Source organism: Zosterops lateralis (genome assembly GCF_965231275.1).
Source record: "Zosterops lateralis genome assembly, chromosome: 20".
Classification (NCBI taxonomy): Eukaryota; Metazoa; Chordata; class Aves; order Passeriformes; family Zosteropidae; genus Zosterops; species Zosterops lateralis.
In genome coordinates, this window is record NC_139780.1 from 8,671,295 (window position 1) to 8,698,836 (window position 27,542).

Here is a 27,542-nt window from a genome sequence, read left to right on the forward strand (position 1 = left end):
ACCACGTTTCCAGGAAACCCTGCCCAAACACCCATCCCAAATCCTACATGCTGAAGGAACCTCTGGCTGTTCTGGGCATCCCCATTTCTTTTTCATCATGTTCTTTGTTGCATTAACCAGATCTTAAAAACTCCTCTCTCCCCTCCAAATAAACACAAGAGTTTATGCAAAATACTTTGGCTTGGGGAGGAAAAAAGTTAATTCAACCACCTGCCAAGGCATTTATGTCCTGGAAAGCATAAATTTCACCAAACAAAATATTGGTGTCTACTAAATAGCTCTGTTTTTCACAGAAAAGTTGTTTCTGCAATACAGCTGAGCACAAAAGCCAATTTAAATACCCACTTCCAAATGTCTAATGTGGACTTTACTCCTTGCAGTGTCTTGTTAAAAAAAATCCCAATACTTTGCCATATTTTTGTAACAGCTGGTACTAGTAATTACCTAATAAAAATAAGTGTAAAGTCCTACTTTAAGGCAGAACTTGCCTTTCCCCTGACAGGATTTTTGATGGTGCATGACAGAGGTTCAATATGAGTGATCAGCTTCCTCAGGAGCAAAGTTAATATTAACAGACTGCACACAGTAGTAAAAGCAAGCAAGATTTGAGGAACTGAGTCCAAATAAAATGAACGTGCCCATGTCAAATAACTTAAACAGAAGATAACTCAGTGCTACTGACCCTCCCTTGTGCCTTGTCCAGGGTTAACAGAAATGCTGATTTTAAGGAATTTAGAAATAATTACATAAGTTAAGAGCAATCCACCTCTGCTGTATCTAGTTTGGAAATTCTTAACTTTCAGCTGGTTTATCAATTGATAAAGCAGAGCAGCCTGCAAAACATGAGTCACCAGGAGTAACAACTGCAGAAGGTGTTTCCAGGAGTACCAAAAAAACATTGCCAAAGAGGAAAAGAAGATTAAAACCCTCTAGACAAGGCCATAAAACTAATTTCACCTGACGAGCTTTACAGCTTCATCTATAAAGAAATAACTTCTTTGGGGGCAATTAATTCAAACCTATCTAAATAAATTACTCTTAACCAGAATAACTATGCCCATAAAACAGGTTAGAGGACTAACAGTAACTCCCATCCTCACAAACAAACCAAACATTAAATAACGTGTTCAAATACACAGATTCCTAATAAAAACAAAGTAACCAAGAAAACCCACAACCCACTGCAATCTCAAATACAGGAACAGCTGGAAAACGAGATTTGCAGCTTTTAAATCAGCAACTACTTTTTCAGTTTTATCTTATGCAGACAGCTGCACATCTGCACACATGTGGGTGACAGATTGAACACATTCTACACCATTCACGCCCCTGCCAGATTCCTACCGGGCTTTTCCTAAACAGCAACCACAGTTACAAATGTTATCCTGGTAAAGTGTAGCAACAGGACAAGGGAGAAGGGCTTTAAAAAGGCACGGGGCAGGTTTAATGAGACATCAGGAAGAAATCCTTCACTGTGAGGGTGCCCAGAGCAGCTGTGGCTGCCCCTGGATCCCTGGAAGTGTCCAAGGCCGGGTTGGACACTGGGGCTTGGAGCAGCCTGGGACAGTGGAAGGTGTCTCTGCCCATGGATGTGGGGTGGAATTTGATGATTTTTAAGGTCCCTTCCAGCCCAAACCAGCCTGTGACTGCATGAAAACAGCACTTTGGGAATCGCAAGCATAGAAGCAGCAGAAAGCATTCCCGTTTATCCTGACAGGAGCCCGGCCACCGGCTGTTCTCCCCAGCAGGTCCCGGCGCTCTCTGACTCCTGAGTCAGCCCCGCCGCACAGACCTGTGGCACCTCTGACAGCGCGGAAAAACAGCCCCGACCCGGGAGCGGCACCGTGGGCTGTCAGAGGGGATACATAATAACCAACATCGCACGGAGCCTCCTCCTTCCCCACCCCTCGGAATAACCTTCGGCCCCCGCGGAGTGTCCCTGTCCCACCGCCCCTCTGGAAACCCCCCCGAGCGACCCAAATCCTGCGGGAAACCCCCGGGCAGCGCAGCCCCGCGACTGCGGCAGCGCCTCCGCCCCTCCTTGCGGCACCGCAGCCCGCCCAGCCGGAGCCGGGGGCCGAGCCCGGGGCTGCGGCACCCGCCGGCTCCCCGCGCTGCGGCGGCCCCGAGGCCCGCGCTGAGACACCGCGGGGTGGGCACCGGGGACACCGGCGCCCGTGCCTCGGGCCCGGCGCTCCTCACGCAGCCCACCTGGGACCCGCAGCCCCCCCTCCGGGCGCGCCCCGCGGTACCTGGCAGCCCCCGCCGGCCGAGGCCCCTCAGCAGCGGGCGCGGGCGCTGCCGCCGCTCACGGCCCCAGCACCGGCCGCCGCCATCTTGGCACATCCGGCTCGGGGTTCCGCCGCCGCCGCCGACGTGTCACGGCGCGGCGCGCGATGACGTCACGGCGGCGCGCGCACCCGGCGGCGTCGCTGCTCGGCGGCCGTGGGAGAGAAGCGAGGTCGGCACAGGCCATGGGTTCGAGTCCCGGCTGGGGCGGCTGCGGAGTTCCAAGGTCGTGGGTTCGAGTCCCCTTCGGGGCGCCCCGTCCCGGTGACTCCCCCGTGCCGCCGCGGTCTTCCTCGGAGGCCTCGTAGGAGCGGTGGAGCGCGGCTCCGTGCGCGTTCCGTGGATGTTCCGCTCCCCTCGGCTGCCCGGTGCGGGTGCAGTGGCGCGGGCGGCCGCCAGGGCGGGACAGAGCTCCGCCGGTCCGGAGCAGGCCCCGGGGGAGTCACTGCTCATCGCGGGCCGGGGAGCGGGGCGGGTCAGGGGCTCCAGGGCCTGCTGCAACTGAGAAATCCGCGATTATAGACACGGGAAATGAGATTCTGTCTCGCAGAGCGAGGTCCTGTCCTGCACGTCCCTGGGGGCTTAATTAGGAAAGGCACATTAATTGAGGCAGGCGGGGGTGCGCGTGTCCAAAACCTTCAGAATCAGAGACGAATCCCAAAATCCTTAAGGCTGACAAAGCCCTCCAAGATTATCGAGTACCGAGTTCACCGCTGAGCCTCGTCCCCAAGTGCCACATTCCTGTGCCCCTTTGGACGCTCCAGGGATGATGATTCCAGCGCTGTTCCAAGGCTTGACCACCCTTTCTGCGATGGAATTTCCCCAAATAGCCAATCTAAGCCTCGAGGCACAACTCGAGGCTGTTTCCCTCACCCTGTCCCTTGTTCCATGGGAGCAGGGCCTGGACCTCCCCTGTAGCCTGGACCTCCCCCGTGCCCATCTCCTGTCAGGGAACTGGGGACAGGGATAAAGTGTCCCTGCCCGTGGCGGGGGGTGGGATGAGATGACATTGAACGTCCCTTCCAACCCACACCAGTCTGTGATTCCATGAAAACAGCTCTTTGGGAATCAAAAACACAGAACCAGCACCAAACATTCCCTCCAGAGCCTCCTTTTCTCCAGGCTGAGCCCCCTGAGCTCCTTTAACTTCTCCTGGTGCTCCAGACCCTTCACCAGCTTGGTGGCTCTGTGAGTTTCACAGAATATTTCACACAAACACGAAGCTTTTTTGGGGGAGAGGGAGCAACCCCCTGTTCCAGCCATCAGAAAAATGCTTGTCATCCCCCTCCGTGCTGATAATGTCACACCCTGCACCCAACAACAAGCCCTGGAGAGGAAAAAACACAGCGACCTAAACAAACATCTTAATCAAGGGTCATTATCAGTGCGAGAGCTGTTCCTGCACGCTTGATCATTAAAGCAGGGGAATATCCTCAAAGCCCCGGCCGAGCAGGGGAAGCAGCACTTTGATGCTGGTGTGGGAACCAGAGGCAGCGCTGTGATTTTTAAGTGCCTTTCATCTCCCTCTTTTGTAGGAACATTCTTATGAACCAGCTTGTCAAATACAATTTCCCTGCGCAGGCATGAGTTGCAGATAAAGCCCTGCTTCTCCCTTGATATTTCCCCGAACAGGTGTAATCTGAGGAAACATGGTTTTAATTAGCTTGATTGGGTTTTTTTTTTTGTGTGTGCTAAATACCATCAATAGCTCACTTCTGTGTTTATAGTTAGATATTTATGTTCCATATTTAACCCCCTTGTACAGGGGTACACAATGCAGACGCCAACAATGGGATCTCACCTTTGCTATTCTCCTGATAAATACATTATTATAAAGAATTGCCACATTAAAGCATTCAATCTCTTTTTAACCTGAAGTTTTCCAGCTGGTTTGCTGTACTCAGCAGTAGTTCTGAGTGACCCATTATAAATGAAAACCTTTGCCAGTGAGGACAGCGTGTGTCCCTCTGTTCTGCTTCACAGAATGGTTTGGTAAAGGACCTTAAAAACCGTCAAATTCCACCCCCTGCCATGGGCAAGGACACCTTCCACTATCCCAGGTTGTTCTAAGCACCATCCAGCTGGGCCTTGGACAATTCCAGGGATGGGGCAGCCACAGCTTCTCTGTTCCTCAGCTCACCTACAACACAAACAGACCTTTTTCTGGTAATTTATTCAGTCTTCAGGTTGCACACAACCAGAAACACGACCTTGCCCCACGAGCTTGCTATGAAAAGGATCATTCTTTGAGTTTAGAAACATGGGGGGAAAAAGGAGAGTATCTCTATCCCTTACCAGTGTTCTGCACATGTTGGCCAACTGGACAATCTGAGTTTTATTTATTTACTCATTCAGTTGCTGTGATTATTCAGACTACCCCAGCCACATTAACCCCTGCGTGATTTGAGCAAGGCTAAACTCGAGATGGATTTGGCTCCTTTTGTACATTCTTCAGGGGCTGATTTCAGCTGCAGCAACAATTCCTCAACCAGGGCCGGAACAGCTGTGAACAAGTTTATGAGCGAACACCAACAGCCCGGAGGGAGAAGCAATACAGAGTAGCAGTTTCTAAATGTCCCATCTAATTGAGCAGGAATAATGAAAACAAAGAGTGAAAAAAAAAAATTAAAAAAAAAAAAAAAAAAAAAGCCCTCCAGCATGTAAACAAATAGTTCAGGTGCAGGGATTCCTCAGAGCACCAACATACCTGCCGTGGCAATAGCCGGTGCTAATCTTGTTTTACGCCAACCCTCCTGAACCCTTCCCTCGGCGTAGGATGTGATTTTAGTGCTCCTTTTTCACCTGGAACACTGAGACAGCCGTGCCTGCCATGATCCAGTCACTCCCCAGCATCTTCTGGTGCTGGGAGAGATGGAAATTCAGCTCCCAAAAATCTTCACCCGCACGAGGTGAGGATGAGCTTGTGGTGGGTTGGTTGGTGTGGGAAGAAGCTTTAAGTGTGTGAGTTTGAAACTGGGGCCGTTTCTCTTGTTTCTCATTTAACTTTGCCTCGATCCCAGCTGGATCTGTGACACCACAATCATCTCATGTACCCACAAGCTGGTTGGTCACCAGATGCCCTCATAAATCCAAGTCATTTGTGGCTAAACACTTAAAGCCTAAATTTTTTGCAGCCTTACTCCTCTACTACTTAAAAATCTTAACTGACTTCGAGTTTGAATTACCTTGTGGACAATTAATTAGTGGCTATCCATTTGCTTCTTTCCATGGTATTTAGCCCCTTCTTTCCTCATCCTGTCCCTCTGACCATTCCTCATGGAAAATCCCACACTTTGCAGCCCCTCTTGTTAAACCAGCCACATGTGTTGCCTCATTGTTTTCCATGTCCTCATAACCCCCTTGTTTTGTTTTTTTTTTTCATCTATTCCAGGCCAAATTTCTGCCTTGCCCATGAGTGACTTGGTTTTACACTGGACCAGGCAGGAGAGGATCCTTCTAACGCCTCCTCACTTTGGGATGAGCCTTTCCCAGCCCCACTGGCAGCACTGGAGCCGTGCTGGGCTGGTCCTGGGGATGGGAATGGGAACGTGTGGGAGAAGCCTGGAAGGCTGGGCTGCGTGGGATTCATGAGCAGCTCATGTGTGAGTCATGATGGAGGCAGACAAACTCCATTTAGTGCATTCCAGATGGGATGGAGGCAGCCAGACACAGGCAGGGGGATGACACATCCTGGGAAGCCCATCTCCAGGATGTCCCTCTAGGTCTGAGATCCTTGCTGGTGGCACATTTTGCAGGGGGGAAAATTTGTTCTCCCTTAAAATACCCCTTTTTGTGGAGTTTGATGATCTCTTTCCTGGAATGTCACCTCCCTGACCCCTGAAGGTGCAGTTCACTGCTGTGGGTGGCACATAAAACGCCACTGTCACAGCACCAGCAGGTGTTTGGTGGTCCTGGATGTGTCTGGGGCTGGATACCAACCCCATGCACACACAAGGCTTTTCCCTCCCCAGCCACGGAGTGGAAAATACCAGCATTCCAGGCTTATGTGATTTGGGAAGAGGTCAATGTCTCCGCTATTTATATCCAGTTATTTGGGGACTTTGCAGCTGCATTTGCACTGCAGAGTCCCTGCGGGGTAGGGAAAGAATTAAATTAAATTAAATTAAATTAAATTACCTCAAAAATCTTGAGCCCAACAAGGACAGCAAACATTTCTGAGTGGTGTTTGTGCCCAGAGTGGCACAAGTAAAACTGGCTCTCTGGTGTTGCTGTTCCTGGTTTTTCTGAAGATGCATGAGGGACATTCTTTACAACAATTTTTCCATGTTTCTCCTTTTAGATCTTGACTTGATGGCCTGAGGATATCAGAGCACCCACAGCAGGTAAAGAGCTACTTGGGCAGAGCCCCTCCTGCCTCGCTCAGGGTCTCAAGACAGTGAGAGTTTAGCAGAATTTAAAGAGAAATTTTCATTGTCCAAAGGTCTTCTCTGAGCTTTCACACAAGAACAAGATGTTGGGGAAGCTCCAGCCCTCTGTGCAAGCAAAGACAGCAGGTGTCAAATCCAGAATTCAACTGACCCGTAACAAAAACACCAAGTTCCAGTTTTAGTAAAATCTAGATGCCCAGAAGCATCATTTATTGCAAATCAGTTAACCAAAAAAAATACATCATTTTTGCAAACTACAACTTTGCATGTAGATAACTTTATTACAGAAGATATCTTTTCTTAAACTACACTCTAGTTTATAAAACATAGGAAGATTCAACACCACGGGATGTTTTTATCACTCATATTAGGTGTGTCACAATAACAATGGTCTGAAATGTTAACTAAGATGAGTGCTCAGCAAGGCGCTGTGCCTTGAGAAATATCCATTTTATTTGGTGTTCTAATAGAAAGGAATGAGGAAAAGGAACCCTTTTCTTAGGTTTTCTTGATTAATGCTCTCTATCTGCCTGTCCCATACACATTATCTAGTCTTAGGGTGTCTGCTTGCTTTTGCACCCGAGTGAGTGATATTCCAACACCTCTATAAGGTGATATATTTATGATATATTTAAGACTTGCTCATTTAGATTTTTGAAACAAAATCCACCTTTTCTTGAAAAAAAAAACCAAAACAAAACCAAAAACCAAAACATACCAAACCCCCCCCCCCCCCATATTTACAAACATTAAATCTGCCACAGGCTTATACTATATTTTACATGATACACAGAAAGAGTGCACATCAATATAAAAAAAGATGCATCACTCCAGGCTAACGTCACAGAACAAAATGTCAACGTTTCACAGCACAGCTGTGCTGGCCCCTCGCCCTTCCAGTTTGGCCAGTCCAGCCTCCCACCAAAACCAGCAGCACCATCCCACTGGGCACCCAGTGAGGGCTCTGCCAGAGGAGCTGGGGCCGGGCGAGCACAGGGGGGGTGGCAGTGTGATAATGCTTTGTAATCTCACTCAGGGTGTCTGCACTGCCAGACACACCTTCTTTTAAAAAAACAACAATAAAAAAAATTAGGCAGGCCATCCTTAAAATAAGGATGTGGTTTACAAAGTTTATATTGGCATTTCTTTCTTAAAACAGTTACTCGAACATGAAAATGAAACAAAACCAAAGAAAAAAATCGGTAAAGATATTCTAAGTAAAATTAAGTCTCCTTTGTGTATATACTCCATAGCTATGGGCTTGCTCTCTTGGAAGTTTGGCAAATACATTTCTTTTTGATGGGGGACAGTATTCATGTTTTGTAGGGTATTTTTTAGCTTAGAAACTGTTCTTACAGGTCTATAATCCTGATTTTCTTTTTTTTTTTTTTTAGATCATAAAAATCATTTAAATATATATATTTTTATATATATAAAAACAAGAGAGAACAAAAATTTCTATTATCAAGGCAAATGTACAACTATATAATACTGAAATTTAAACAAAGATTTATGACTGGTACCATAAAATGTCCTCTCATACAATTGCAAAGGAAACATTTTAAAGTACGTTTAAAAAATTTGTCCATAGTTAATTTTTTCCCCTTAAAGAGTGGTATTTTTAGTTAATTTTTCCTTCCCCTCTTCTTTTTCACCTCTCTTTCTGAGTTGAAAGAGAAAAAAATAAATTAATGGCATTTCAGAATCACAAATTGTTGCTTATAGCTTTACATAAACATTTCCTCTCAAATCAAACACAATGAACCCCCCCAAACAAAAGAGAACGTCCTATAAAAACCTAATTTGTTGATTTCTCGAAACACATCTGGTGTCCCACATTGAGTTCTTAACAATAGAACATATAAATAAAAAGGCAGTGTTCTCATGTAAAATAAAAAGTACATAAATAAATACTAAAAAAAAAAAGGAATTAATTTTTCTTTTCTTTTTTTTCCTTTTTTTTATAAAAACATATTTTAAAAAGGATCCTTTAATAAAAGCATCCGGCGTCCTTTTAGAAAAAAATCTCCCTCAAGCTTCTGGCTCTCAGTGAGAGTCTTTAAAACACCTTTTTTTTTTTTTTTTTTCACTTGAAGGCCTCGGGGATGTGTCCCATCTGTGACTGCATACTCGTGGGAGGGCTGGAGATGCCCTCGGACCAGTCGGACACGTTGGAGTGAGGAGAGGAGCTGGACCACTGATCCGGCGACTCCGGCGAGGGCGTGAGGAAAGGGTGGTCGGGCACCTGGAGCTGGTGGCTGGGGGTGTTGTCCAAGGGGGAGGAATAACTGTGCTGGGAAGGCGGCGTCAGGAACTGCGTGGTGGTCATGGGCTGGGCCAGGGAGGAGGGCAGGGAGGTGGGCAGCATCTGGGAATCCTGCGGCAGGATGGTGTGCACGGCCATGGCGCCGCCGCTCACCGGCTGCAGCTCAGGCTGGCTCAGCTCCGTACCGAGGAAATTCTGGCCCATGTGGCCGCTCCCGTTGGAGCCGGGGTTGTGGTGCTGCTGCTGCGGCTGTGGCGGCTGCTGTGGCTGCTGCTGGGGCTGCTGCTGGGGCTGCTGCTGCTGCGGTGGTTGCAGGCTGGGCTGCTGGAGCTGCTGCTGCTGCTGCTGCATCTGCTGAAGCTGCTGGCTCGGCATCAGGTGGGGCTGGGACGCCAGCCGGGTGTTGGGCATGGCTTGGTAGCTCATCATCTGCGACAAGCTGGTAGTGGGCAGCCCGTTGTGCAGCGAGGTCATCATGCCGTGCTGCAGGTTTTGGGGCTGCTGGTGAGCCCCGGGCTGCAGGTTGCCTCTCAGGGGGTTGTACTGGCTCTGTACCATCCCGTTCTGCAGGCGGGTGAGCCAGTCACACTGCCCGTTCAGCCCGGCCCCACTGCCCACCGAGAAGCTCATGGGGGCACTGCTCATGCCCGTGCTGGGGCTGGACACCGGCAGGTGGGACAGGCGTGGTGGCACTGAGTCGAAGCCCATCCTGCTGGAGTTGCCCATGGCCATATCCTGCTTGCCCGCCATGTTGAGGTGGTTGATGCTCAGGTGGGCATCTGGCATGCCTGGCAGGTGGTTCAGAGGCATGGAAGGGGACTGCTGGAATGGAGAGGTCATCAGCGGGGGAGAGGCCACGTCTGAGAGGTACCCATGAGGCGACTCCAGCGAGTCCACCGGAGACAACACGCTGGAGTTGTCGAGCAGACACCCTTTCCCATCCTGGGACTTTTTCCTCCGGGCTTTGAGGTCTTTGGCATCCTTGCCGTTGCAGCTCAGCCCCTTGGTGCTGGGCTTCCTGGCCTTCTTGCCCTGCACGGCGGGTTTGAGGTTGCCAATGTAGCTGTTGGGGGAGCAGAGTGGGGGGGACAGGGTGGGAGCCCCCAGGGGCCCGTTGTGCAGGGTGGGGCTCCGCACCAGGTTGTACTCGTCCAGCAGCCGGACAATGTCGTGGTGCATGCGCTCCTGGGCGATGTCCCGCGGCAGCCGGTCCATGTGGTCCGTGATGTCCCGGTTGGCAAAATGGTCCAGCAGCACCTTGGCAGTTTCGTAGCTCCCTTCTCTGGCTGCCAGGAACAGTGGGGTCTCCTCCTGGAAAGCCAGCAAGGTTTGGTTAGTGGGCTGAGGTCACAGGTTCTTCTGGCTAGTGCTGCCCTGAGCTCCACACCCGTGTCGTTGGGTGGCAGAGATGGTCTGCCATTATCTGGGTTTGCTCCTGCTTTTTCCTACCCTGCTGAGCCATGTCCTTGTACTGTTATCAAACTGGGAACCCTGTGAGTGACCCAGAACATGCTGGAAGTGGCCACAAAGACGCTGCCCACCAGGCACTGCATGGCGCCTCAACATCACCCCTACAACCACATCCCACAGTGCTCCTTTGAGCTAAATCCAATTTCATTCACAGCAGAACAATCAAATCAGAGTCTCAGTGCCAGACATTTGTATTTTAGCCAGAAATTACTCTTTAACAGACTCCCTAAATGGTTCTTCCCTTGCATATATCAGCCTAGGAGATCCTACCTTATTATTCTGCATGTCCTTATTGGCACCATTCTTCAGGAGGACCATTGCAGCTTCCACATTATTCACAGCGGCTGCCCAGTGCAGGGCTGACTTGCCTGGAGAGGAAAACCATGAAATACAACACACATTAGAGAGTGCTGAGATCAACACCAAGCAGCCCTTTTGTCCCATGTCTGGGTGAACTGGTGTTTTAGCTGCCTCAGTACCTAAATCATCCACAGCGTTGACATCAGCGTGGCAGTTGATGAGGTCATCCAGCATCCCCTCCACAGCCAAGCGAGCAGCCAGGATCAGGGGAGTGGTCCCGTCATGCATTCGGGCATCCAGGTCTGTTGCCCTGTTCCTAATCAGGATCTGCCACAAGAAGGGCCAAAGAACACCAGCATTAGGAGGGGCAGACAGCAAGGCACTCCAGGTACTCAGGTCTCAGGACCTGCAATGCCCTTTCCAAAGGTTCAGTTCTGCTCCCAGTCCAGGGATGCTGCTGTGGGGCTGCTGCTTTGCTGTGCCCCAAAACAACCAGGGCCTTCATTTTTTACAGCTCTCACCCCACACCTTGCCCAGGTGAGCAGGTGATCAAACTATTCCCGTAGCACCACAATTTCCCCCCGAAAACCCCAAAACTGGTGCTCAAACCATGGGTTACCTGGAAGACTCCCTGTGCGTCGGCAGAGACGGCGGCGTGGAGCGGCGTCCGGCCCATGTTGTCCTGGATGTTGGCATCAGCACTGGCCTCCAGCAGGCGTTTGGCCGCGTCTGAGCGCGAGTACCTGGCAGCCAGGTGCAGGGCGGTCTCGCCCGTGCGGTCAGTCTGGTTGTGCAGGCTGGCGCCCTGGTAGATGAAGTCCGAGATGACGGCGGGAGCATCGTCCTCCTCCTCGCTGTTGCCGGTCTCCAGCCCTCCTCCGCTGCACGAGGCGATCATCAGGGGGGTGAAGCCGTCTGGAAGCACAGGGGAGCCCGGTGAAAAAAAGGCTTTTTTTACCCTCTGTAATGCAGGAGGCTCAGCCGGATGCTCTGCCTGCGATAGATGCTTACTCTCCTGGGTGCCAACCAAGACTGAGTTCCTGACTGGTTCTGAACATCAAACACGAATATCCTTCCTCTGATATGGATCTGAAATTCCTCAGTGGTATCTTACTACTTACTGCTTTCCCTATTTCATCTGCCCTGTGTAAGGTGCAGTTTGTAAGGAAGGCTGCTCAAAGCAAATAGAGTATGGTAAATACCTTCATTATTTCAGAGGACAATTTCACAGACATGGGGAAGATCAAGTGTTTGTAAGAACTTAAAAAGCTATTAACCATTGTTAAAAAACCTTAAAGGAAGACTGTGAAATGTACAGTTGGGTGGGAGGAGAGGAATATAGGAGCAGCAGAGAGATAACCTGGGTGATTTAATAGGTACTTCTGTAATTTCCATCTCAGCCACTGAACAAAAGAGCTCTCATGGAAAGCAAAATGTGACAGGGTCTCTCTCTAAATCACACACAACAGCAACCCCGTGGTGCAGAGCTTGTAGCAGTGACTGCACCAGCAAGGGACAGAGAGGGCTGTGGGGCTGCTCCTCTGCAGGGGCTGAGGGAGGGTTTGACATGAGCTGACAGTGCAGAAGTGCAAGGGGTCCTTACCCGGCCCTCTGACGTTGACATCCATGCAGTCAGCATCGATTTCCCCCTGTGGAGGCGTCGGGGCCATGGAGGAAATGCGCAGGTCAGCGGCATCCAGGTGCTGCTGCGTCCACTGCCTGTGATCTGTCTGGTCATCCGTGTCTGGCAGCATTGCCTGCTCCTCAAACTGAGGGAAACAGCAGGGAATGAGCTCCCAGAAAAGCACCCTGGGCTGAGCTCCAGCCTGGGAAGCTCTGCGAGGCTCCAAGGTGTGTGTTTATCACAGGCAGGTTTGCAAAGGAGCTGAGAGCAGCAGAGAGGGGCCCTGAGAGTCCCTCTGCTCCTTCAGTGACAAACCCAGGAGCAGCACAGGCAGGGAATGTGGCAGAAGGCTTACCCTGAACTTCTTGGTGTCCAAGGTCTCCTCATCACCCCACTCATTCTGGTTGTCATCCATCAGCGTGCCGTCCGAAGCATTTTTGAGGGGTCTTTAAAAATAAAACCACACAAAAAGTTATCTCCTCTGCAGGAACTGTTTGTGATGTTTGTCCATGTACAGGCACAAACTGAAAGAAGAATCAGCCAATTCCCAGGAGGTTCCCCTCACATTGCATTTCATCTTTTTACCAGGTGAAAAAAAGATTACAAAACATGAACCAGACAGAGCACTGCTTTTTTTCCCCCATGCAGAACTTTAAGACCCCTGATTCTTCTCCTCCCTGCCACACCACCATGACACACCAGAGAACAAAACTCTGACAGGCTCCCTCAGAAGAGCCCTGAGCAGCCCTGCTATCAGCATCTATCGGGTTAGCAAACAAATTACTCACTTCAGTCCAACAGAATCCTCCCCGAGGGGCTCCCGCCTCTTCTTCTTGCTCGACTCTGTCACTTTGAAGCCCTCTGGGAACCAGAGCTGCCCATGCTCCCTGCGGCGTTTGCGGGACACCAGCACTCCCAGTCCGATGAAGGCGAGCAAGACCAGCGCGGCCCCCACCACGTACATAGGATACAGTTGGGAGTTCTTCGTGGGCTCGGCTGTTTCACCTACAAAACAGTGGGGCACAAAGAGATGCTGAGGCATTAAGCTGCATAGCGAACGAGGGACAGAGTGGAAATGAAGGAAAATTTGTTAATAGAGGTACCTAAGTCTGATCTAAATCAGCCACCACCACCTCCCCCCCCCCCAAAATAAGGTCATTTTATACGCTATTAATCAGAATTGCAAACTATCGGCAAATTCTCGGCTGCACAAGGCAGCCTGCACCAGGAGACAGCTTCACTTTTTTCTCCTTTAAGGAAAAGGATTAGCAAACTTCAAATCATTGCGCTTGCATTGAGCTGTTAAGACAAAAGGATTTAGGAGGGATTTTCAAGATACAAACTTCAACTCCTTGTATGTCACTGATTGATTGGAGCTGCTTGGGTTTTCTTTTTCTTTTCTTTTTTTAATAACTTTTAGAGTGATAATGATTTTGAAATAAAACCTGGAATAAGCAAAAATAATAAAGTGGGCTTGCAATTTTTTTTACAGAAAAGATTTAAAGGGAAAAAAATAAAGTGAGGTTATTAAAACCAGACTGTGCTCAAATGCAGCCAATTGACAGATAACTATACTTGGGGAAGGCTGGAAAGTTTTGGCTGTCTCTCCCCTCCAGCTGACCAGCTGTACTTACTTTTGACAGCCTCTATTTTGTAGGGTATGTTCAGGTTGCCAAGGGAGGCCAAGGCTCCCAGGAATGCTGCCACATCAGTGGCACTCTGGAAGCACTGGGAAGATGACTGGATGCACTGGCGGTTATCAATTTCCAAGTAGACGATGGATCTATGAGAGAGAAGAGTCAATAAGGAACAGGGAGCCATGACCACACCGAGGACACGGGTGAGCCCTGTCTCCCTTCCCTCTTTAACCCCCATCAGTGGGAATTAGAAGGTGGGAACCCATCTCCTTGCTCCCCTGTGGCCCAAAGTCTGCAGCTCATACTCATGGTGTGTTGGATTTGCCTCAGTGAATGCTGTAAAATCCAGCTCTTTATCTACAGCAATGGAAAGGAGTCTGCTTCACAATGTTTTATAATTACCCAGACACTACAGTATCTTAAATAATGCTGTTTGGAAGCCTTCAGATCATCTCACATCAGTTTTGCTGCTATAACTCCTTTGCTTTCAGGAGTTTTTGATTGAGTCCATGGAGAGGGAGCAGGTTAGATGTGTATGTTTACACCAAAGATCTCCAAACACAGATTGCAGTAATTGAGTTTTACAACAAAGCTCTAGAAAGCATTTCCCAGGGAGAAAATGAGGCTTAACTTAATGACTTCCTGAAGTCAGACAGTCGGTCAGGCCAACCTCTGCTTCCAGGTCCCACCCAGCCCAGCCCCGGCTCCCAACAATGCACAGGACTCCTTCAATCGTGAGAGTCGGCAGCATTGTACCAGAGACTCCTGAATGATCACTCCATTTTCCCACATGAGAGCAAAATCCGGTTTCTGTTCACACAGAAAGCAACATCTAAATACAATTATCTGGCCTACATCCTTCCCTTCCTAGTGTGTTACTATTATCAACACAGAAAACACGCTCTTGAGCGCTGCTCAGAGAAAATGGAGCCCTCTTACCCTCTGATGTCCATCTGATCGAGCTCCCTCTTCTGCCTCCTGCCAGCCCTGGAGTAAAGGCTGCTCTTCACTTTGTTGATGACAGCACTGGACATATCTGACCAGTCCTCTGTGGACCTCTTGATGTAATGTTTTTTCAGCTCCTCCTCATTGCCGTAGTATGGGAAGATCATGTACTCCCCCTTGGGGTTCTTCTTGAAGACCACATTGGTGTGCAGCACACGGCTCAGCTCCCTCAGGAAGTTGAAGGAGTTGTTCTTCAGGTTCTCGGGGGTGATGAGGACCACCACCACCAGTGTGCCATCTGCCAGCTTCTCTGGCATGTTGTTTGCACAGTCCAGACCATCCCACTCGCACTCAAAATTGTTGCAGCCCTGGTCGCAGTGACCGTCCGAGAAGTGATCTTTGCAGTACTGGTCATACAGAGGGCTGGGTGGAGGGAGAAGCAAGGCAGAAGAATGAATTAGACCAAGTACTGCAAATAACACCTATCTGCTGAGAAAAGCAGTGGTGGTCTCTGTTTTGTATAAATATTCTTCACCCTGACAGACACCAAAGCAGTTTACATAGAAAGCAGCTGTTTCATGCAGCACTGTGAACATTCACTGCTGCAGGTGAGAGAGAGCAGCTGTTAAATTATAAAAGAAAAAGGGACAAATTACTGTGACTCAGAGAAGGCATGGGTTTACAGAGTAGTTACTAAGACCACAGTTGGTCCAGGAATCTGGGACTAAGTTCCTGCTGTTGCCAAAGACAATGTTTGGGAAATGCTTGGATGTTAACATCATCGTGTTTCCTGGCTGCTCTTCCATCTGGGGTCTCCCTGCCTTGAAACTGACTGTGTTACTGCTGTGAGTTGGAGGATTCACTTCTGTGGAGTGATACTAGCAAGGACAGAGAAGCCATCTGCAATAAGTCAAACCCAGAGAGCTTCCAAGTGGATGTAAACTCAGAAGGACCACAAGGATATGCGACTGCTCAAGTTGCAGCTGCACAGGCAGCAGAACAGAATGTTGGGAATGAACAGCATGCCTGAGTCTAGGACTTTTACCAGATACAACCAGAAGAACCAGAGGGTCACCACAGACAGTGACCCTCACAGGCTTTAAAACAAGAAGTTTTTTAAGAAACCACTTACTTGCACTGCCCCTCGTATTTCTGGCAGTCAAACCCATCGTAGAGGCAGCCAGCGTTATTGCACTGAGAGTCACACTTGCCATCGTTGAAATACTTCCAGCACTGCAGAGACTGGGAGCAGTTCTTCCAGGGGTCGTTAAAATTGAGGGAGCAGTCGCCCCCATCCCAGCCACAGGCGTGATTGTTGCATTTCCCATCACAGATCTTGTTGCCAGCGTAGCCCGCGCACACGGCGATCTCGCACTTCTCCTCGATTTTGGGGGGGATGATGTCCTGCCCGATGCCGCCCTGGAAGTCGAAGTCGAGGATGTGGCAGTTGAGGCCATTGAAGTTGGCGGGGCAGTTGCAGCGGTAGTAGGGGGAGGCATCGCTGAAGAACTCGCAGGTGCCCCCGTTGTAGCAGGGGTTGGAGGTGCAGGGGCTGCTGGCCGGGTACTGGCACTCGGGGCCCGTGAAGGCCGGCGTGCACATGCACTTGGAGCTCTTGTGGATGGAGATGCAGGTGCCACCGTTCAGGCAGTGCAGGTTCCCACAGGTGCGGGAGTCGTTCTCACAGGTGGCACCCACGAATCCCTGGGGAAGGCACAAGGAGGGAGTCAGAGCCACTGATGCTGTCCTACAAGTAGCATTAACAGAGCTGTCTTCTGGGAAACTAAAACTCGCCCTCTAAAACTGGTGATGGGCAAGAATAATCTTGAATGTGAAGGTTGTTAGAGCACTTCCTCAAAGTGAAGGGAGCTCTTCTCCACAGCTGCCTGTCCCACTTTGAGCCTGTTCTACCTTCAGGCCTGAGCCAGCTTCTCCTTAACTCTATTCCAGCATCCTTGCAAGCATGGAGGGTGAACATTTATGGATGCCCCCACAGCAAAGCATTCTCCTGTTCATGCCTATCCCAGCTGGGAAGCCTTAGGAGCTACACTGGCCTCTTGCCCATGCAACATTCCTTGCTCAGAGCTGGAGAGGGGCAGGCACCTACCGGGGGGCACTTGCAGATGAAGCCACGGCCAGTGTTGCTGGCAACAGCACAGGTTCCCCCATTCCTGCAGGGTTTGCCTTTGCAGCCATCCACCACAGTGTCACAGCGACGGCCTGCGAGGGAGAGGAGCGTGTGAGGAGCAGAGGAAGACATGCAGGGATGTCTGGGGGCTGCAGGCTGGACCCTGGGAGCTGCAGGGGACGCAGTGCTCACCTGCATAGCCAGGTCGGCACTCGCATTTGTAGTCGTTGACCCGCTGCACGCAGTTCTGGGTGCCGCGGGCGTCGCAGGGGTTGGACAGGCACTCGTTGACATCTCCCTCGCAGCGCTCCCCTACAAAGCCAGGGGGGCAGATGCAGCTGTAGCCACCTACCCGATCCTTGCACTTGCCATTGTTAAAGCACTTGGGCCCCAGGGTGACAGGATCAAAGAAAGGGCTGCAGTCATCCACATTGATCTCACAGTGCACCCCTAAGAGAGAGGGGGGAACAACCCACACAGCTCATCAAACAGTATCGGGGGGCCCGCTGCTCCCCTGTGTGAGCCTTCCCTGCCAAGGGGCTGAGCCTGACCACGTCAGTGGCAGCCTGAGCCACCTCTCGGGCAGGAGGGACGTGGCACCACGTGGCCAAGGCCGCATGGCCTTGATGGCTAAGCCCACAAGCAAACACAAACCTCGCCCGCTGCGTTTGCTGCTGCCAGCATGAGCAGCTAATGAGCAGAATCCAAGGATATCTGCACTCAGCCCACTAATGCCCCAGCCTGGGGAATTAATTTACCTTGAGTTCCTCTGGGGCAGGAGCATTTGTAGGTATTGATGAGATCGATGCAGGTTCCTCCATTCTGGCATGGGTGGGACAAGCACTCATTGATCTCCTCTGAGCAGTTAACTCCATGATAACCAGCCACACACTGCAAGGAGGAAAGAGGGGAGCTATCAGACAGGTTCTTTCCATTCCCACATGCCTTTAGGAGCACAGCCAGCACCCAGTCTCCATCTTGGTAAAGGGGCATCCTGCAAGGGCAGCATCTTGGGCAGCAGAAAGGCAGTAACAGAGGCTTTTTCTCTGGGAATTCCTGCCCCCCAGGCACTCACCTCGCAGGAGTAGCCTCCCAGGTAGTCTGTGCAGGTGGCTCCATTCTGGCAAGGGTTGGGGGAGCATTCATCCACCTGCTCCTCACAGTAGCTGCCGGTGTAGCCGGCTTGGCAGCGGCAGAAATGAGTGTTGCCAGTGTCAACACAGAGCCCTGAGTTCCTGCAGAGATGTGCTACATCGATACCTGTCAAGGAGAGCAGAGTGAGATGCAGGGACTCCGGTGATACCCACACACCACAGGGCCATGTCCTGGCCACCACACATCCCACAGGGAATCACAGCCTTGGGGGTGCATTGCTAGAACAATCCTCAAGATCATTCTATGCCAAAGATCACCAGCAATAAAACTGCCCAGCACAGGGGACACATGGGGACCCCAGCCTGGCCCTGTACATGTGAAAAGGCCTTACCTTGCTGCTTAGCAGCCACCTCACAGGACACACTGGGGACATCGCAGTAGAGCCCCGTCCAGCCGCTGTTGCACTCGCAGTGGTACAGGTTGCTGGTCTGCCAGCACTTGCCTCCATTCTTGCAGGGAGAGGAGTCACACCAACGCACCAGGTTCTGAGGGAGCAGAGCAAGAGATGAGGGTTCCTGCAGGAGCACAGTGACCTCCAGATCCCCACAGCAGTGTCCACCCAAGCTTCCCGTACCTGGCAGTTGAGGCCGGTGTATCCCTGGGGACAGGTGCACTTGTATGTCCCATAGCTGTCCTGACACGTGCCCCCATTCAGGCACGGCTTGGAGTCACACTCATTGATGTTGTGCTCACAGTAGCTGCCCGTGAAGCCGGGCAGGCACACACAGGTGAAGGTGTTGATGCCATCCACACATGTCCCACCGTTGAAACAGGAGCTGAGGACACAGATATCACACCCCAGTGAGTCACCGCTGGTTGTGCCCCATGCCAAAGGCCCCACACACCAACCCAGGGCTATAGGGTGGCACAGAGACCTCAGCCCCTTGTCCCTGCTGGCAGGACTGTACCTCTCCGTGCAGTCAGGGGTGTTGTTCTCGCAGTGGATGCCGCTGAAGCCGGAGGGGCAGGTGCAGGTGTAGCTGTTGACACAGTCAGTGCAGTTGGCCCCATTCTTGCAGGGGTTGCTGGCACACTCATTGATGTCCTCCTCGCACTTGGGCCCACGGAAACCAGCCAGGCACTCGCAGAAGAATGTGCCAATGCCATCAGAGCAGGAGCCACCATTGTGGCAGGGATCTGGAGAGGAGGGACGTTCATGTGAAGGTGTGATGGGTCCAGCTGTGGTACAGCAGCCCAGCCTGGGAGCTGCACAGCACTGTCCCCATATACATTTCCTGGCCACATGGAGGAGCAGGACTGAGCCCATGGACTGGGCAAAAGCCAGACCAGCCCCGCCAGGAGACTGGGCACCAGGAGAACCCTTAGCACACATAGTCCCCCAGCCTCCTTCCTCCTGCTCCCATCTTGGACTGACACAGCTCAACAGGGACATGTGTGAGGTGGCCCAAAAGCTAAACAGGGCTCACAGGACAGCCCAGGCCACAGTGACAGCCAGGGCTGGTCCATGCATGGGGAGGAGAATCCCAGTCCCAGGAAGGGTGATGAGGCTCAGGGCTGGGCTGGGTGCAGTCTGGGCAGCCCCTGCTCTTACTGGGCTTGCAGTCGTCGATGTCGGTGTCGCAGTTGCGGCCGGAGAAGCCGGTCCGGCAGGCGCAGCGGTAGCTCCCGTTGGTGTTCTGGCACGTGGCCCCATTCCTGCAGGGGCTCTTCACACACTCATTGATGTCAATCTCACAGGTCTGACCTGAGGACAGAGCAGGACAGGGACTGTGTGGGCTGGGGGTGCTGGTGAAAGCCCCAGGGGTGACAATGACATCTTGGGCACCATTCACACCAGGGCAGAAGCCAAAGGATGCAATTGGTTGTGTCCCATCCACCCAGCTCAGCCATGGGGCACGTCAGCACCCTCCCCAAGGCCTGGCTTCCTCCCCTCTGCCCTTCCATCCCTGAGGGAAAGGTTCTGACCCCTAAAAGGGCCATGGCCATACCTTGCCAGCCAGGGGGGCAACTGCAGGAGAAGCTCTTGTAGTCCTCTGACTCCTGGCACTCGCCACCATTCTTGCAGGGGCTGCCAGCACAGGGGGCCAGCACATCCTCACAGGTGGCTCCTGCACAGGCACAAGCACCCATTAACACCCTCCAAAATGACAGGTGGCCCAAGACCCTGCTATCCCTGTCCCCTGCCCTGGGCTGCTGCCAGTCTGGAGAAGGCTCTGGACTCCCCCAGCACCCCAGAGCAGCCCAGCTGGGGCTGTCTCTTCCATTGTGGGTCACCCAACCCCGCAATGAACACCTGAACCCAGACAAACTTTTGAGCCCTATCTGGGCTGCATGAAAGCACTGCACACTTCCTTTGGCAGGGAAGTGCTGCTCGGGGTGTCTTTTCCCCCTTGCACTCCCTCCCCCCTTCCCTCTCTGCTGCTTTTCCTGTTTACGTCCAGCCAAGGGACACGTTCCCTCTGAACCCTTATCTTCCCTGTCAGCCAATATCTCCTGAACTGGCCTTTGCTATTTTCCAGAGCCTTCCCCTCCCTGCCTGCCCAATCCCCGTGCCCCCCCCCCCCCCCCAGGGGTTTCTATGGCCACTGGCGAGGGCAGGAAACAGCTCATGGCTTCCTGCAATTGTGCCGGGCTGCGCGAGCGGAAGCGCAGGGCCGGCAAACAGGAATTGGCTCAGCAGAATCCCCCGGCCCCTCGGCCTCGGATCGCCTCTTCCAGCACGGGCATCATGGCTGGGGAGCAGTGGGGTGTGAGTGGGGTGGCCCCTGGGTGCTGCTGCCCCCTGAGCCGCCGCCCTGGTGCCCTCCAGGAGGAGGAGGAGGAGGAGGAGGAGTAGGAAGATGTGGCTGGCAGCTTCTCAAAGCTCCTGCCAGTTTCCTCCAGCTGCGCCATGAAGAGGTGGAGCTGTGGCTGTGGGCAGCAGGCAGAGTGAGAGAAGCCCTCATGCTCAGTGTCAGCTCACTGCATGTGCTGGGGACTAGTTTAGTGTCACACATGAAGCAGAAAAAGTCCCCAGAGTGGTGGGACACATGGTGCTCCCCTCACCTGTGTAGGGCAGGAGGCAGTTGCAGGTGTAGCCAGCAACATCATCAATGCACGTGCCCTGGTTCAGACAGGGGTTGGAAGCACATTCGTTGATATTGGTCTGGCAGTTGGGGCCTGTGTAAGGAAAATAGATAGAGGTGGATGTGATGGAGGTGTGCTGGTGTCAGGGGGCTGAGGGTACAGTGGGGACATGGTGACAATGACAACAGCACACTCATTGCCCTGGGAAAGCCTCCTGTACTCAGCTCCAGCCCTGAACTCTGCTGAAGGTCTCCAGGATGGCTTCACTGTCACAGCTCCCAGCCACACCTGGGGCTCCACTGTCCTCAGAGTGAAGCCTCCAGCCCACCCAGCATCATGAGAACACCCAGAGCTCCCCCACAGGCCTTGGTGTGGGAGAAACATGCCAGCATCCCTGGCTGCACCCTCAGAATAATGGAATCACAGAGTTAGTGCTGGAAAAGCCCTCTAAGGTCATCAAGTCCAACCATTCACCCAGCATCACTATGATGCGCATCCACACCCCTTTTGAACACTTCCAATCATGGTGACTCCACCACTTCCCTGGGCAGCATTTCCAGGAAGAAATTTTTCAGAATATCCAGTCTAAACCTCCCACTTACCACTGAAGCCCTCCCTGCAGGTGCAGATGTAGCCACTGGTCATGTCCTTGCAGGTGCCACCGTTCATGCAGGGATTGGATTCACACTCATTGTTGTTAATGTCACAGTTTGTCCCACTCCAGCCAGGGTCACAGTCACACTTGTAGCTTTGGGGAAAAATTGGGGCGTAAAGAGCTGCTCCATCCTGGCCCTCTAGGCTGCACCAGCCACCATTTGTCCAGCAAATCCTATCCCTTCAGGGAAATGTCCCATGGTATTGGCCCAGAGCACGGACAAGCACCAACTCAGGGGACAGATACTCACCCTCCTCTAACCCTGACTTCGTTGTGGACCCTTTGGTCCCTGAACCCCCCCAGCAGTCCCTGCACCCTCCAGCCTACCCATTCAATCCATCGTGGCATTTCCCATGGATGCAGGGGTTGCTGTTGCACTCATTCACTTCAGAGAGGCACTTGGGGTCGTGGAAGCCCTCGGGGCACAGGCAGGTGAAGCCGTTGATGCCGTCCTTGCACGTGCCCCCGTTGTGGCAGGGGTTGCTGGCACACTCATCAATGTTGATGTTGCACATGCGCCCTGGGAAAGGGGGAGCAAGGAACAGTTACCCCATAAGCATGGATGGCATGGTGTGGGGAGTGCACCCACCAGACCATTCCCCCTCCAGCCGCCCAGGGAATGTCTGCTGGAGGCTGGGATCTGGGACACACATGCTGGCTGCAGAGGAGTGGGCTGCCCTGCAGGCAGGATGATTTCACACTCTGCATTGCCCACCTGCCTTCATTAAATGTGACTGGGAAGAGGCTGTGCCCTGGGCTGCTTTGGACCAGGAGGGAACACTGAAGGGAGGAGGTTTCAGGCTGTAACCCTACCTGCCACAGCCGACAAAGCCAGGCTTTATGTGGGCTCCAGGCGGGCCCGAGGACAAGGGGCCGTGCGAGCGGGGAGCGGTGGGGGCTGCTCCCATCAAAGCCCTCCACCATTTCCAGCAGCCATCAAACAAACCAGTCGGACAAGGCAGCAACCTGATACCCATGGGAGTGGGCGCAGCAGGAGTCGAATTCGCAGCACCAGACACCCCTTTGATTTAGGACTGAGCCAGGGTCATCCTCCTGAACAAGCAGGAGCGCTGGAGGGTGTAAAACCTCCCACAAGCGGGATGGCAGCATCCCCCCTCCTTATTGCACCCTTGTCCTGGTTTTGTGAGGCACCAGCAGCTGCAGGTCCCCAGAGTGTGAGGCCCTGCTCTCACCTGTGTACCCCGGCTCACAGGTGCACTCGTAGCCATTGATCTTGTCGATGCACTTGCCGTAGTCGCAGGGGTTGCTGGCACAGTCATCCAGGTTGATCTCACAGTTGGGGCCTGGGGAGGACAGGGGGGTTGTTAGGGGGTCCCCAGGAGGAGAGAGATGTCATTAGGAGGTCCCCAGCCCCGTCAAAGCAGTAAAACAAAGCCCGCTGGCACCAACTGCCACCACCACCCCACAACAAAGCGTCTCCACCATGGGCAGCTCCCGGCTGGGGCGGTTCCTGCAAGAGCTGGGCACCAAACTGGGAGAACTTGTCCTCACCCAGGATGCCCCAGACTGGGGCGGCTGCTGGTGGTGGCCCAGGGCCAACCTGCCCCGGGATGAGGATGGGAGCGGGATGCTGCACCGGCACTGCCGACCCATGTGGAGCCCCAGGGGTTCCCTCCTGCTCACCCGTGGTCCCTTTGAGGCAGATGCAGTTGTAGGCGTTGTTCCTGTCCTGGCAGGTCCCCCCATTTTTGCAGGGCTGGCTTTGGCACTCGTTGATGTTGATGTCGCAGCGGTGGCCCGTGTAGCCGGGCTGGCAGAGGCAGGTGAAGGAGGCAATGCTGTCCTTGCAGGTCCCGTAGTGGCATGGGTCAGGGTCACACTCATCGATGTCGATCTCGCAGTGAGCGCCCGTGAAACCTGCCACCAGCAGGAGAGACACAGGGTGAGGATAGGGGACATGGGATGGGGATGGGGGACACTCCTTCCCACCCTGTCCAGGTGTGAGGCAGTGCACTGGGATAGCTTTACCTGCCCCACCACAAGCTCTGGGACACCCAGGAGTGGGGTGCAGGCAGGGAGCACCCCGATGTGCTGGTGGTGGGGCTGCTCAGCCCCCAGCCCGGGGGGTTTTGTCCCGGGGTGCACAATGACCTGCATTAAAGCCGCCCGGGCTGCGGAGCAGGGCCCCGCGCTGGTCCTGGAGCGCACGGGGAGGGGGGCCGGCCGCAAGCACCCCCGAATAATAACCCCCCCGGCAGCTCCTATTCTCCTGGCCCACTCCCTCCCCGCCGGGTTTGGGGGTGGAGAGCCGAGGACAAAGTACAGCTTTGACTAGACCCCGCCAAGCCCACATAGCAGCTTTTCATCGGGGCTTGGCATTAGCAAGACACTAATTAGAGGCCATTCAGCTGGAAGATTTCTGGCGGGAGCTGCTCCACAAAAGAGCCACTGTTTGCCACCAGGGCTCAAGTCATCATTTTGTGCAACTGCTCCTTGGGTTTCGGTCGGCGAGCCCCCGCGGCCCTGCACCTTGCGTCCCCATAGAGGCAGCTTTATTCCTTCCTTCCTGCCTTCCCCCTCGCTGCCGCCCTGGCGGGTGGGAGCACGGTGGGACGGCTGCTGCGGGGCCACACCTCAGGAGTGCCAGGCCCCACACACCTGGCTCCGGGGCCAGCAGGCTCCAGAGCTCAACTTGTTCTGCCAGCACCAGGGAAAGGGACATCCTGCCCCAAGGGAGTCATATCAGCAGGGACCGACCCCACTGATGGATGGTTTGGGGGGGTCTCCAAGCAGGTGCTCAGAGAGGTGGGGAATAAGTGATTTGTCAATGTGGTTTTATGGCACATCCCGGGACAGGACCCCCGCAGCCCCCCAGTAACTCCTCACCTTCAGTGCACTCGCAGCTGTAGGTGTTGGGGCCATCCACGCACTTGGCCCCATTCTTGCAGGGGGTGCTGGCACACTCGTCGATGTCAAACTGGCAGAGGTGCCCGTTGAAGCCTGCAAAGGAGGGAGAAGTCACGTCCCTGCGCAGGGCTGGACCCGCCAGGCTCCCTCCCTGCCGCCGGCATCTCCCGCGGCCCCCCTGCCCCGCTCCGCCGGCCCCCCGCATCCCGGCTGGGGCGCCGGGTTTCCATGGGGACGGCTGCTGGGGGCCCTGAATGCGGGGCTGCGACCCACCATTGAGAGCATCTTATTTACATCTCTAGAGGAGCAAAGTCTCTGAACTTCAAAACCTCCTTTCACAGATTAACCGTCTCCCCATTCTCTGCTCCACCCCGTGACTTTGACACCGCATTCAAAGCCGCTGGTGCGGCCCCCCCCAGCCCCCAGCCCTCCTTCCCAAAGAGGGGCCTTTTCAAGTGCAAAGCCGTGGGGTTTAATCCTCCTTCCCCTCTCCCATGGGCCGGAGCTGGAGCAGCATTGCCTGCACGGGGCTCAGCCCCTCATCCCAATTGGAGAAGCCCCTTCCAAAGCACCAAGAGGTGCTCGCTACACTCTCCCCATTTTGGAGGGCTATGAAATTTAAGGAGCCCATTCTTGGCTCGAGCCAGGATGGATCCTGGCTTTGTTTCCAGCACAGTGGCAGTGGGATGGCTGCTGGCAGTGGGATGGCTGCTGGCAGTGGGAGGGGTGCCACGTACCAGTGGGGCACTCGCAGTGGAACTCGTTGATCTTGTCCAGGCAGTTGCCGTTGTGCAGGCAGGGGCTGCTGGCACACTCGTCTGTGTTGATCTCGCAGTAAACCCCCTCGTACCCTGCCGAGAGACCCAGCACTGTCAGCACCATGGCACAGGGCTGGCACAACCCCACAGCAGGTGCGTTACACCCGGGCACACCTGGTCCTCACATCTTTAAAAGGCAGCTGAGCAGCTGTTCTGCATGTGGTGGGATTTGGTGCACAAGCTGTTCCTTGGATCAACAGGTTTTGGCTCGATCCAAGTCAGCAAGGTTGGCAAGAGGAGGAGTTTGGTGTAAGACTGATGGTGCCCAAATCTCACTTCTTGTCCCTCCCACCACACAACATTTACTGAGCTCTTTCTTTTTGATGCTGTCCCCAGGCACAGAGGAGCTGTTGACCCAACCCTGCTGAAGCTCAGGGGCATTTAAAGCCCTTTCCCTGCCCACCCCCAGCACTAAGGCTGAGTCCACAGGGCTGCCCACGCACCGGGCATGCAGATGCACTGGAACTCCCCAATCTGGTCCAGACAGGTGGCATCATTCTGGCAGGGGTTGGAGAGGCACTCATTGACATCAATCTCACAGCGAGGGCCTGAGTAGCCCTGCAGACACTGGCACTGGAAGGACCCCTGGGTGTTGATGCACTTCCCCGCGTGCTCACATGGGTTGGCACCTGTAAAACACAAGCACAGCTCTCAGAACTTGTTCCCGGCCATGCCAGAGCCTTCCCCAGCCGTGCTGCTGTCACCCCTGTGAGCTCACCCAGAGAGCACTCGTCCACATCCTGGTTGCAGGCTGGCCCCATGTACCCCGAAGGACAGGTGCAGATGGCTTTGCCATTGACAGGGTTGGTGTCGCAGTTGGAGCCCTCGTTGCAGGGGTTGCTGATGCAGGCATCATCCAGGTGGCACAGCAAACCTGGGCACCAAAAGGCAAGTTTGCACGTCAAGGATGATGGGCACACAAACCAAGGCCACAGCAAGGAGCCAGGGGACAGGCAGGGCAGGGGACAAGGTGGGACAGGGCCTCACCTGTGCGGCCGTGGGGGCACTCGCAGTAGAAGGAGGCCACCCTGTCATGGCAGGTGGCCCCGTGGAAACAGGCGGCCATGGCACAGTCATCAATGTTCTCGCTGCAGTCCTCGCCCGTCCAGCCATTCACACAGACACAGTTGTAGCCCCCGTGGTTGTTGTGGCAGGTGCCACCGTTCTGGCAGGCGTTGGGCATCAGCTGGCACTCATCCACATCCTCAGTGCAGTACTGACCTGCCAGGGGACAGGGCACCTGCATGAAGCTGGCACTGACCACTCCTGATGTGAAGCAGGACAGCTCTGCCCACACTGTGCCCAACATCTCCCTGGGCAGGACCCATCCTCAAGTCCAGCCCTGCCCACACTTTGCCCAACATCCCCCCAGGCAGGACCCATCCTCCCAGCCCTGCCCACATTGTGCAGGACCTGCCCTCCCAGCCCAGCCTTGTGCCACCCTCATTCCCAGCATTACCTGTCCACTCAGGTGGGCACTGGCAGTTGTAGGTGTTGACACCGTCCACACAGGTGCCCCCATTCTTGCAGTTGTTGCCTGGACAGTCGTTGATGTTCTCCTCACAGTTCTGACCCGTGAACCCTGCACAGAGGAGACATCTGCCGTGATGCCAACCCACCCACTGGCTGTGTCACCACCTTGCCCCTCACCAACACACCAGCAGGTTGTTTATTATCAGGTGCTGAGCGTGTGCCAGGTGCCTTTGAAGCAGCTGCCTGGTTTCATCCTCATCCCCATTCCACCTCTGCAGAGCCTGGCAGGCAGCAGCTCCCTCTGCACAGGGCAGGGTGTCCCTGCTGCCAGAGCCTCCAGCTCTGCAGACGCTTGCCCCTAGCACTGCAGGATCTGACTCCACACAAGCCAGAACGAAGCAGGGCTGCTCCCACGAAGGCTTGTGGCACCCAGTGCTGAATCACCAGTGTTTAATTTCACTTGTAAAGAGCCTCAGCAGCAGTGCTTGCCCCTGAGGGG

The 27,542-nt window shown here is 53.6% G+C and overlaps 1 protein-coding gene across 2 annotated transcripts in view; it reads right to left on the reverse strand.

Moving 5' to 3' along the window:
- Positions 1–6,866: 6,866 nt before the first annotated feature.
- NOTCH1 (notch receptor 1) overlaps positions 6,867–27,542 on the reverse strand; it is a gene marked incomplete at its 5' end in the record, with an annotated part of 42,305 nt that continues 21,629 nt past the window's right edge. The window contains 30 exons of one of the 2 annotated variants that reach the window (XM_083875676.1): positions 6,867–10,254; positions 10,684–10,781; positions 10,893–11,040; positions 11,333–11,628; positions 12,317–12,482; positions 12,693–12,783; positions 13,126–13,342; positions 13,972–14,120; positions 14,914–15,342; positions 16,052–16,623; positions 17,027–17,139; positions 17,240–17,359; positions 17,806–17,938; positions 18,123–18,307; positions 18,534–18,687; positions 18,777–18,978; positions 19,111–19,339; positions 19,755–19,907; positions 20,152–20,271; positions 21,209–21,322; positions 21,832–21,977; positions 22,212–22,404; positions 23,078–23,188; positions 23,529–23,762; positions 24,732–24,845; positions 25,490–25,603; positions 26,014–26,199; positions 26,289–26,444; positions 26,558–26,791; positions 27,030–27,152. In XM_083875676.1, the coding sequence (XP_083731802.1) occupies positions 8,764–10,254; positions 10,684–10,781; positions 10,893–11,040; positions 11,333–11,628; positions 12,317–12,482; positions 12,693–12,783; positions 13,126–13,342; positions 13,972–14,120; positions 14,914–15,342; positions 16,052–16,623; positions 17,027–17,139; positions 17,240–17,359; positions 17,806–17,938; positions 18,123–18,307; positions 18,534–18,687; positions 18,777–18,978; positions 19,111–19,339; positions 19,755–19,907; positions 20,152–20,271; positions 21,209–21,322; positions 21,832–21,977; positions 22,212–22,404; positions 23,078–23,188; positions 23,529–23,762; positions 24,732–24,845; positions 25,490–25,603; positions 26,014–26,199; positions 26,289–26,444; positions 26,558–26,791; positions 27,030–27,152 (6,791 nt within the window). In that variant the 3' untranslated portion in view covers positions 6,867–8,763. Of the gene's footprint in view, positions 10,255–10,683; positions 10,782–10,892; positions 11,041–11,332; positions 11,629–12,316; positions 12,483–12,692; positions 12,784–13,125; positions 13,343–13,971; positions 14,121–14,913; positions 15,343–16,051; positions 16,624–17,026; positions 17,140–17,239; positions 17,498–17,805; positions 17,939–18,122; positions 18,308–18,533; positions 18,688–18,776; positions 18,979–19,110; positions 19,340–19,754; positions 19,908–20,151; positions 20,272–21,208; positions 21,323–21,831; positions 21,978–22,211; positions 22,405–23,077; positions 23,189–23,528; positions 23,763–24,731; positions 24,846–25,489; positions 25,604–26,013; positions 26,200–26,288; positions 26,445–26,557; positions 26,792–27,029; positions 27,153–27,542 lie in introns of both variants that reach the window. The other variant, XM_083875675.1, reaches the window with a different exon arrangement.